This window comes from Sebastes umbrosus, chromosome 22 (genome assembly GCF_015220745.1).
Source record: "Sebastes umbrosus isolate fSebUmb1 chromosome 22, fSebUmb1.pri, whole genome shotgun sequence".
Lineage (NCBI taxonomy): Eukaryota > Metazoa > Chordata > Actinopteri > Perciformes > Sebastidae > Sebastes > Sebastes umbrosus.
This window is the reverse complement of record NC_051290.1, coordinates 12,559,165-12,570,705: the sequence shown is the minus strand read 5'-3', so window position 1 is coordinate 12,570,705 and position 11,541 is coordinate 12,559,165. Positions and strand designations below refer to the sequence as shown.

Below are 11,541 nucleotides of genomic sequence, written 5' to 3'. Positions count from 1 at the left end.
GTATGTTTATGATTATTTGCTGCAATTAACATAGTTATAGAAATATGTAGATTAATCATATCGCAGAAGAATATCTTTAAAGCATGAGTTTACTAGCCTCTTAGGGTACAGTTTGTCTACATGGAAGATATTTAATGACTACGAAAACAGTCATGACACAAAACATGACGACAGCCCCTTAAACTTTCAAACAGAAAGTTCTCCCCAATTAAAACACACTTGTCACCAATTAAATGCATATCTGTGAAGGGCAACAGGCGTTCGACAGGAAAATCCTCATCTTTTGTTTTGATGAGGTCCTCCCTTTTCATCAACGCTGACGACAACCGGTTGTCAAATCAGGGTGTGAACTCATCGTCGGGGTATTGTACGGGACCCACAGGCTCTGAAGAGGTCAGCACCACCCGAGTTAAAGTTCAGCCATTAAAACATCTTCCATCCTCTGAAACCGCATCTGAATAAAATCAATTGAAGGAGGAAACTGACCTCACGCTCAAACCATCTCTGCTGTCAGGTGTTATTATTATTTATTGTTACCTGTATATTGCTCTTATTAATGACAACAGTGCTTGAACTGCAACGTCTCCATAGAAACAATGCACAGCTTGAGAGAGGCAACTGTGAGTCATACAAATCGAATGAATGGAGAAGCAACCCCGACTGATGAGGGAGGCCTATCAACACTCTCCGACTACTGTGGGGGTACCAGAGAAAAGGCACGTAAAACCCTGTGTTATGAGGCCCCGGGGCCTCTTGTGAGAGGCTTGAGAGGATTTTTCCTATGATCTCGCACCTCAGACTGCCGACAGCAAACAACTGGAAGAAGATGAGCTAATGTTTCGTTGGCTTGGCTGGCCTTGGTCAGGTCAGATCACATTGTACACTTCGGACATTTTGCTTTTTTCTTCCAGGGATGCAGGAACACTAAGATCACACAGAAATGCACACGTCTGCACAACATACAGTACAATAAATCCCACTAGATACTGGATTTTGGGGGCTGAAATCAAGGATATATATCCCAAATTATGAACAAAAGCAAATGGATTTTTGGTTATGATCTTGTGATACGAGTTGTTATACAAATACTGGCTTTAATAAACTGTATTAAAGTGTTAAAATAATAGATTTATTCTTTAAAGTTGAGCTTGAAAATTCATTCTTGACCTTGGAAATAGCAATTTGACAAAAAAAAAATCTTATCACAATGTCCACTCACTTGTTTTTTTCCAGAGCTTTCGCCTTTATCAGTGGATAAAGATGATGTGAGACATTGCTGTTCAAACTGTGCATTAATTACTGTTTTTCTAAATTACTTCAAGTGTTTTGTTCTCTGCAATATTGTGTGTTTTTAATAATTTATCAATACTAATATACTCATAAAAAGCCAATACTGTCTGATAATATCCATCCCCTGATATATCAGTTGAGCTCTACTAAAAAGAGGTTGAATATATGATATTTAATCTAAAACATAAATATAATATCTAGGGCTGTCAAAGTTAAGGTGATAGTAACGCGTTAACACAAATTTGTCCTAAAGCCACAAATTTCTTTGGCGCATTAACATAACAAGGGGGTCCTTGACCTCAAGATATGTGAATGAAATGGGTTCTATGGGTACCCACGAGTCTCCCCTTTACAGACATGCCCACTTTATGATAATCACATGCAGTTTTGGGCAAGTCATAGTCAAGTCAGCACACTGACACACTGACAGCTGTTGTTGCCTGTTGGGCTGCAGTTTGCCATGTTATGATTTGAGCATATGTTTCATGCTAAATGCAGTACCTGTGAGAGTTTCTGGACAATATTTGTCATTGTTTTGTGTTGTTAATTGATTTCCAATAATAAATATATACATACATTTGCATAAAGCAGCATATTTGTCCACTCCCATGTTGATAAGAGTATTAAATACTTGACAAATCTCCCTTTAAGGTACATTTTGAACAGATAGAAAAGTGTGATTAATCGCGATTAAATAATTATAATATTAATATGAGGTATTTCTTCCGAGGTCGACAGGGTTCAGAGGTTACAGCAGGCCCCTGCTGCAGAAATGTGTGTACAGACTACAGAGTAGACTAATGTGTATGAACATACAGATGGGTGAAAAATTAAAGGAAAAACCAACATTGTCTCTGAATTCTACTGGCGGGATGAACATCATTCCTCCAAAAGAAAAAAAAATGATTATGGTGGTGGATGGTTGTCCTACCGTTAGGCCATAGCATTTGATTTACATCATTTTCATACTCCCCAAACTATTCAGTGACTCCTTGTGCCATGTATGGAAGCATACTGCGCATATGATATGTTTCTCCACTTATGTATTCAAGGTTTTCCTTTAGTTTGACAGCACCCTGCGTAGATCATCTGAAGCTCTTTTAACTCTATATTTCTAGTTTAGAAATTTGATTTATTAATTTCAGCAGATCAGTATTTAGGGCATGTGTTTTACATGCTGTGCATTAGTCACTTCTTCAGTTTTTGGACGGCGACCTGGCCGACATAACCATATGAGAGGTTGAATGGAGATGAATCATGTTTGATAATTCCATCCCATCCCTCTCTCTCTCTTCCTCCTCCTCCTCCTCCTCTCCTTGGACGTCACCTCTCTCTCTCTCTCTCCCTGCCCTCCATCTCACCTCTCTCCTACCCTTCCATCTCTTAGTCACCACATGGATGTGTCATTGTTTCTCACTTTAGAGGTTCATGCCCGCTGAAGCGAAGCGAGGTGATCTCCGGAGTGCCAAAACAGCGCCAAGATCTTCACCCCCCCCCTCCACACAGACCACCGCCTCCTCATTCCCCAATGGATGGCACCGCTGACACCTTCTTCAGCCAGGCCTGTGGGCCACATGACGGTGTTGACCACCCCTCCACGCCGTGGTCGTAAAGCCCCAGGATGTATAAATAGGGGAGCAAATGAAGAAGAGGAACCAGAAGCTGACCAGACCAGATGAAGATGGAGATCGCCGGGGTCAACTGGGTGCTTGCAGCTGCAGGGTTTCTCCTGTGGACCAGCGGTGGGTCGGCTGCACCCATGTTGTGCCACTTCAACTCCAGAGGTGAGATCTCTTTAAAATATTATCTGGACTTTGAAAAAAAATCTTTATGAGTTCATTTTTTGACTGCCGTGTGTTGTTCCAGCACTGTGCGTGTTCGAGGGGAGGCACTACTCGCTGGGTGAATCCTGGATGGACGACGCTTGCATGCAATGCACCTGTCTGCACCCCGTCGGCGTCGGCTGCTGCGAGACGTGAGTTCACAAACAACCTGTGTGTTTTGGTGTCCGGATGACCACAGTTACTGTACTGCAGCTATAGCTTCAGAGAGACTGCACAAAGTAGTACAAGTTACTTCACAGTGGTGGATCTAGATTGATATGTCTTCATGGGGACATTTGTGTTGCAGTGTATAAGTATTCAAGCTCTTTACCTGAGTAAATGCAGCAATACTATCATTTAAAAACACTTTGAGACAAGTCCTGCATTCAAAGTTTTACTTAAGTACTAGCAGCAAAATATAAGTGTAAGTAGGAAAAGTAGTCATGATGCAGAATGGACCTTAGAGTGTTTAATTATATTATTGTCTTCTGATGTAAACAGCATTTTAAAGTTGGCTGAGGCTCAGTGAAACTAATTTATATACTTTTTGGGATAATAATTTAGATACAAATTTTACAATATATTTTATAAGCTGATCATATGCTTCATATAATAACTTAAAAATAAGTCGGTTAAATGTAGTAGAATAAAAACGACCCTATTTCTCTTTAAAATGTAGTAGAGTAGAAGTATGAAGTAACATAGAATGGAGGTAATTTAATAAATTACAAGTACCTCAAAACTCTACTTAAGTACAGTGCTTGAGTAAACGTACTTTCCACCACTTGCATTAATCCTCATCCTACCAACCTATTTAATATACAAGGACTACCGACTGAATAAACTACTGTAAGAAACAACCATCATAGCAAAATTTAAATCTTCTCAAAGCATTATTAGTTATGTTATTATTTTAGGAAAGTAACAGTTAATTAGCATATTGTGTAAAACTAAAATAGATGGAGCATATGAGGAGATCTGTGTCGGTCTCCTTCAAAATGACTGACAGTGCCCCTACCCCCCTGATAGTGTGTGATTCTTTAAATCAGGACTCATGGAAAACATGTTGGCTATCTATTCTATTTTATCTATTTAAACTGCTACCCCAATACATTGTTTTTTTTTTAGAAAGCATTAATTAAAACAAAAACAGAAAATAATGACAAGAAGTCACCAGGAACAAACTGATTGACAAAGTCATGAACAATTGGATAAACTAAAACACCTGTGAGATATGACAAAGTATATTTTTGGGGTCTGCGGGGACCCCAGTCGGAAGGATGAGGGTTAAGACTTGACTGTTTTGGAAGATCAACTCCATAACCTGCAACCTCTGTTGATTTTCCAATAGAGTTAAGAGTTTACAGTCCCACATTACAAAGAATAAAGTGGGGAGTGCAAAGAAGGAAAAGTGTTTTATAAGAGTGCTTGAAAAAGTGCAAAAAGCCACATTCTTCTCCTTTAACTCACGGTCCAGGGTGCAGAAGCCGGTGGATTTCCCTGCGTGGTGTGAGGTGCGGGTGGAGCAGGTGTCCTGCAAAGTGTCCCTGGTCCAGACAGCCGACCCCCGTCTGCCCTGCTCCCCAGGCGAGGACATCCGGGACCCCAGCCACGGATCGCTTCAGCTGCAGCACCAGCTCGACGGGTAGAAACCCACTCAGACCAGCGACCATCTGCTCAGTCTGTTTGCCTGCGAAACCAATACTCACAATAGTTAAATACCAGTAACCACTTTATACACATACTGTACTAATATTAACAGCATCTGTACTTTTTTTAAATTGTATTATCAATGAAGGAAATGTGAGTGAGAATATATCTGTGAAAATATATTTAAGTAAAACTGCAGCAGAGATTATTTTTAACACTGAGCACCAAATGATGAACCACATTAACAAATTTAGTATGTATGTTTGTATGTTTGAAATTCGTTATTACAGTAAGCTGTTTGCCCGATTCTTGAAATAATCCAATAATGACTTATTGTAAATATAAGCAAATATATACATACATTAATATATATATATATATAACAATTCCTGTTGAATTTGACCTGTTCTCTGCTGTAACTCATTTACCCTCCAAATAAAAATCTTGTTTACAAAGAAAAGACATGTTTTGTGAAGTGACTTCCTCACACGTAATCTATCAAATTTAAATCACATTTTATTTATTTTTTCTCTTGTAGTATTTACATCTCAACACAGCCTTTGCTCAAGCAGAAAAAAAACTAAAATAAGAAACATTTTTTTTCATAAAAAGACAAAGTGTGTGAGTGAGTAAAGAAATAAAAAAATGAAATAAATACAGAGATGCACATCAACCACGGAGATAGTTGCGCGTCATGAGGTCCAAAAAGAAAGATGCATATGGAGTTAAGATGCACTGCAAAATGCATAAGAAAAAGGCATAACATAGGTTGCATAATATACATATGGAATCCATCACTGGCTCTGCATATACAATGAAAACAACAACAAAAATAATGCTCCTTTGTTCCTGAAATGTGCACCTCTGTGCTAACACATCTGGAAAGAAAAAAAACAGGCTCTCTCTGTCACACACACACACACACACACACACACACACACACACACACACACACACACACACACACACACACACACACACACACACACACACACACACACACACACACACACACACACACACACACACACACACACACACACGTCAATACCCTCAGAAACACTTCTGACTATCTCACATTCACAATTTCACACACACAACGGGTCAAATATTAATGCTGTTGGTCCCTGTAAAGTGGGACATGTAGGATGCCAAGGCCGGGTTGGTGGGCAGGACTTTGATAGGCAGATCCCAGCTGAAGGTATCCACGTCGACATGCTCTGCCCCGGCCCAGACTGTGACCTCTGATTGGTTCTGCAGAACAGTGGGCGGTTCCATGGGCTCCCGGGCGGTGACAAATTCGAAGTGGAGGCGCCACCTCAGTATCACTGTACAAGCAGAGTTCAAATTTGGATTGTTAAGTTGATGTGTGATTAACAAGTTCTTGCATACTGTAGAGTTAGAAAAAGAGCTTGATACATTCATCAAAAGGCACTAACACAAGCCTAATTAACCTCTTAAAGGTGCAATGTGTAGGATCTGGCGGCATCTAGCGGTGAGGTTGCAGATTGCAACCAACTGAAACTTCTCCCGTGTGCCAAGCGTGTTGGCGACCTACAGTTGTCGACACGAAAACTCGAATGGCCCTATCTAGAGCAATTTTTGGCACCATTAAAAGTATGCTGAATTATCTATTAGCAGTTGCTGTTTGCAATATAATCATGGATGTACAGGCAACTGTTACTGGATTACTTTGGTACTGAAGAAAACATAAAAACGTTCTGAAGTCATAAGAAGCATTTTTTCTATGATTTCAAAGTGGATTTATGAACATTTATTCACGGTGGACATCAGAGATAATGATATCCTCAGAAAGTGTATGTCACGCTGAACCTAAGTACCTAAGTGGGACAAATTTGCTTTTAACTTTAGATGTGTAAAATATTCCATATTTGATGTGTGAATGATTTCTATTAACATTTAGTCTAACGATGGTTCACGAAACATTCTATTAATGAAAGATCTAACAACCAAGAAGAAGCTATTTTCACTATGATGACACTGATCTACAAGACATGGTAGTGGAGTCTGAGATTTCATGTTTGGCCAAATAAATGCATAAAGATCTTTTGCCAATCAGGCCCATCAGTGTAATTTTTAAATGTAAATATAAATCATAATTGCAAGAATGGAAAAAAAAATTGTGGTGTCTGAAATATCACTTGAGACGTCTACTGAGGACTGACCTATGTCTGTGCTGAAACCCGGCGTGACATTGAGGGGGATGGGGAGAGAGAAGTGGCTGGAGGCGGTGTGGAGGCAGGACTCCATGTGTCGCCCGTGTCCAGTCACACTGATGACCTGTCCGGGGCGTTGCTGGTACTGCTCCTGGATCTCCTCCTCATTCTGAAGGCTCACTGAATACTGTAGAACATTAAACCGGATATTATAATTAACATTTTAAAAACTAATGTCCAAAAACCGGAGAGTGCAGCAATGCACAAAAACAAGAACGGCGAACACACACCTGCAGGCAGGGAATGTCTCCCTCTGAGAAGTTGAATGTGCCGATGATGTCCTCCCCGAGTCTGTAAACGGTCTTGAAGATGCAGAACTTTGCCACTTTCCCACGCATATTGGTGATATTAAACATGTCTGTTCAACACAAAGGAACACATCAGTCAAATGTGTACATCCAAATAAAAACCTGTGGAAAATATAATTCAGAAAAGAAGATTAAAAGTAGAATACAAGTATATTTTAGAGGTCCACAGTATTTACTGTGACACACCAAAAGCGGATCATTCTTTGGGTTAAAAACAAAACAACTACAGTGAAATAACACAGTGCTTTAAAAACTATAGCAAAGACCAGCGAGACAGAGATCTGACTCACGGGAGCAGCGTCTTGAGGTGTTGACCATCAGCATGTCCAGCGCTCTCTCCAAAGGCCGAGCATCCCTGCGGCTCGCTTCCTCTTCCTCCAGGAACGGGTTGGAGGGGGAAACCTCCTCATCCTGGGGAAATGGAGGCTCCGGCATGCCTACAGGTTAGACAGGAAAAGCACAACATTCAAGATTTGTGTGTGACAGAAGACAAATAACATGACTCTAATTGTTGCAACTCCATTTTGTAAGAAAAGCATTAAACTGTCCTTATTTCTACAGACCCAAGAGCATGGTAAATCACAAAATAAACTGGTTCCCTTCACTAACCACAAAAACATTTCTTGGGTGTTACCTGCTTAAGTGTGTAGAAGAAAACTTCACAGCATCTATCTGGCTATTGCTGTAGTTTTCCTCTTTCTATTCTTCACCACAAATTATGTTAAAGCAGACGTAATCATTTCCTCCGTGGTTTCAAAGTGTAAGTGACACACCTCATTAGCGCTGGAAGCTTTGCAGTGCAAAATGCAAGCAACTGAAATTAAAAGGAGTCCAAATGAATCTCACCTTGCAGAACCAGCACTCTGAAGGGAACTCTGAGTAGCTTGATAGGAGAGTTGACTCTCTGGCAGCCGATGGTCAGTTTGTAGACGTACTTCACCGCCTGACCTCGGAAACTAGGAGGACCATCTATGGGCACGATCTCACTGTATGAATCTGTGGGAGAGGGAGTACGCATGTCAGACTGTTTGAATCACACACAAACACAAATATGTTCATTTATAAATGTTGTATGAACATTTGGGAAAAACTACTAGATATGAAACATTCAAAATCTCTATTATGTAAAACATGTCACTATGGTTTTCATTTCTTCTTTTAAAAGTAGTATTCATTTGTTATAGTTTTATGACACTCAATAAAAAAGAAGATTTCACTTTTTTTAGACAATGTATACACATACAGGTTTTGCTCTCCCCGGGGTCCAGGCGCAGATCACAGAATAATATCTTAGGTGGTGTGTCCAGCACACACTGACCTCGCTCTCCTGCAGAAGAAAGGAATTAGTATTGAGCCGATACCTAAGCAATAAGGCTATTCAGAAATGCTCATAATATCCAGAACCTTTTAAATCTGTTTATTTAAAACACAACACATATAAATATATACAAATATACTTCAATGAATGTTTTAAATGGCAGATAATGATTTCTGTTTATCTCAGATTACATGTTTTTCCTCCCCCCACTAACCTCTGCTTGGAATAAGCACTGTGTTGCTCTCAGCCTGGACATCCTGTTTGTTGCCCCGGGCCGGCAGCGCCACTCTGCTCTCACTCGCATGAAACTGGCAGTGGATTTGGGCACTGGCCCATGCCAGCATCTCACTGGGACACAGCCAGAGAACACAAGGGTTACACAAGGGCGTTTACAGAGTGATTGGTTAAATGATTGATTTAAGTGTCCTGCATCACATGCTCCCTGTCCATATGGGGTTACAAGACACTAGACAACAGTCAAGATGATGCATAAAAATAATGATGTACAGATGCACAAATTCAAAAGAAACATTTCAAAAAAAGTCCCATATATAGTAGATAGCAGAACTGTTATCCAGCCCAATGGACTCTGCATGTTACATTAACTTAAAGGGACTGTTTGTAACTTTTTAAACGTATAAATGTACCGGGTCGGGACACATGCATGCTCACATATGCGCGCTCGCGTGTGGCCAGAGTCTCTCCTCCTCTGCCTGCTTGCCTTCACTCATACACCGCGCGCGTTCTCGCTGTCTCGCTCCACCTCTAGACGTGAACGCGCGCTCACTCCACACTGCAGAAGAGTTAGTTTAGCTCTGAGAATATCTAGTGAATGCACAGGGGACGTTTGTGCATAAATAAATGCTGCAGCTTCTCCAGGCCAACAGAGGTTTTCCGTGTCTTGTGAAGTGACGGGGCTCCGCAGCGAGAAACGTTATCAGCGGGGCTGAAGCAGGAAGAGAAACGTTACCGTCTCCGACCGGGTGCCGGTGTCTCCCTGCGGGCGCGCTCGGAGGCGATAACGTTTCTCTTCCTGCTTCAGCCAGCAGGAAAAGCCAACACTAGGATCAGCGTTGATTCATGGAGAGACCTTCGTCTCGTCAGCTAACATTGCTGCCAAGCAGGTGAAATATAGAGTGATATTGTGGTTTTAGCTGACTTGTGTCGCCTCACTGTTTTGAGCGATGCTCGTTCATGTCTATTTAGAGCGTGCAAGCGCGAGCCCGACGCTGACTTTCGTTGACGTCGAGGCCACAGGTGTCGCTGTTAAGAAGCATTTTTGAAAGTTACAAATAGTCCCTTTAAGGTCTCAGAATCGATATATCAATGCGTTACATTAACACACATCTTTTGCATTGCACACATTCTTCATGCTGTGAACAATTGCACATTTTAAAACGGATATATTTTAGACAATTTCTATTTTAGATTTATAATTCATGGCAAATTCTCATCAACCTCCCCCAAAAAAATCATAGCAATTGCCAGTAGTGGGGTACCAGTCCTTAGTACACTACAAATGCAGAGACAGAAGGTGGTACCATCATGTCTATGTTCAGTGAAGAAGTGAAAGGAGTTTAATCTTACCAGCTGGCAGAGGTGGACAGGTGGGACATCGGGTTGGTGAAAGTTATGAGACACTCCATGAGCTCCCCAGCTAGAAACACAGGGCCTCTGGCCATGGAGGCCACCACCTCGATCATCTGTAACACACCAATAACATAATACGTTACCACATCAAATCACTAATAGCAAGACTTCAGTTTTCCACCAACATACTTAAACACAACAATAATATGTTCTGCAAAGTATGCATTGCCTTAAATCCACTCATGTTTATATGTTATACTTCTAGTGTAACACTTCTGTTTATATTTATTTATTACATCTATTTTACCTGTTTTATTTGCTTTATAACTGTGTGTTTTACCTGTTATATGTTTTATCTGCCTCGAAGTGGCAAACTGTGAATTTCGTTGTATTTAATACAATGACAATAAAGCTTTCTATTCTATTCAATTAATAAGAACAGCTTTTGGTTTTCCAGGTTGTGAGTAATCCCTTTGACTCTTGACACAATCTATTAACAACAAACAACATATATAACTTATGATCTGATGTCTATTAGCTGGTCAGCCTGCACACAGAAGTTAACTAGTTTGCTCCTGCTTGCTAATAGCTGCTCTTTAAAGGCTCATTTAAACACATACCTTGTAACTCAAACGTTACTGCAGCAAGACTATTGCGTTGTCTTATCACCAGGGTGCACCTAAATGTTACTTCTCGGTTAAAACCACACACAATTTGACTGTCTTTCCAGAAGAACTAGACATCAGACATCTGGTTAGCTTAGCATTCACAGCTACAGTAAACAACACATCTAGCTATAGATGATCTACATCCGCTGCTGGACGACCAATCACTAACACAGGGAAACAAAACTACCTACATTATAACAAACAAAGAGTCAGGATTTTTGTTTCTTTAAGTATATGTTCTGTTTAACATCCTAGTGGTATGTCACTCTTAATGAAACATATTATATATTATATAAAACAGCAGTGTGCAATTTTAGTGATAGTTTTTGGTTGGCCATTTAGAAGTCGTTCCGTGGCACAGCAAACGAGAGGTGGACTGTTGCTATGGTAACTTGTAGGGAGGCATAAGCTCTTTATCTACAAATAGAAAAATGTTTTTGTGCACTCAACACATCATATTCTACATACGTCGGGTTATAAGGCTTTTATAACATGTATATTGATCAAAATGAACCGATGTTTGTCAACTGGAGGGAAGAATAATAAGTGGGGATGAATAAAATCCCCCCTTTTATTTAAGAATGGTACAGGCTCAGCCGCGGCATTGCTGGAGAAGGGTTTTAATAATCCCTCAAGTTGGCTTGTCAGGCATCATTT

At 40.5% G+C, this 11,541-nt stretch overlaps 2 protein-coding genes across 5 annotated transcripts in view; one reads left to right on the top strand and one right to left on the bottom strand.

Annotated features, from left to right (window-relative positions):
- Positions 1-2,956: 2,956 nt before the first annotated feature.
- LOC119481422 (microseminoprotein, prostate associated) lies at positions 2,957-5,338 on the top strand. The gene is made up of 3 exons (XM_037758297.1): positions 2,957-3,074; positions 3,157-3,265; positions 4,591-5,338. The coding sequence occupies exons 1-3, from the start codon at positions 2,966-2,968 to the stop codon at positions 4,760-4,762; spliced, it is 390 nt and encodes a 129-aa protein (XP_037614225.1). The 5' UTR covers positions 2,957-2,965; the 3' UTR covers positions 4,763-5,338.
- An 18-nt stretch (positions 5,339-5,356) lies between these two features.
- Positions 5,357-11,541, bottom strand: part of rgp1 (GP1 homolog, RAB6A GEF complex partner 1) — a 17,603-nt gene continuing 11,418 nt past the window's right edge. Inside the window, exons 1-10 of one of the 4 annotated variants that reach the window (XR_005205184.1) lie at positions 10,837-11,034; positions 10,214-10,329; positions 8,841-8,974; positions 8,552-8,635; positions 8,155-8,304; positions 7,599-7,745; positions 7,231-7,358; positions 6,950-7,127; positions 5,807-6,091; positions 5,357-5,684 (exon numbers count right to left, since the gene is read on the bottom strand). Coding sequence is in view for 3 of the 4 variants with exons in the window: in XM_037758292.1 (XP_037614220.1) it covers positions 5,868-6,091; positions 6,950-7,127; positions 7,231-7,358; positions 7,599-7,745; positions 8,155-8,304; positions 8,552-8,635; positions 8,841-8,974; positions 10,214-10,329 (1,161 nt within the window). In the remaining variant the exon portion in view is untranslated. Of the gene's footprint in view, positions 6,092-6,949; positions 7,128-7,230; positions 7,359-7,598; positions 7,746-8,154; positions 8,305-8,551; positions 8,636-8,840; positions 8,975-10,213; positions 10,330-10,556; positions 10,737-10,836; positions 11,035-11,541 lie in introns of those variants that run through there. The other 3 variants (XM_037758292.1, XM_037758294.1, XM_037758293.1) reach the window with 3 other exon arrangements.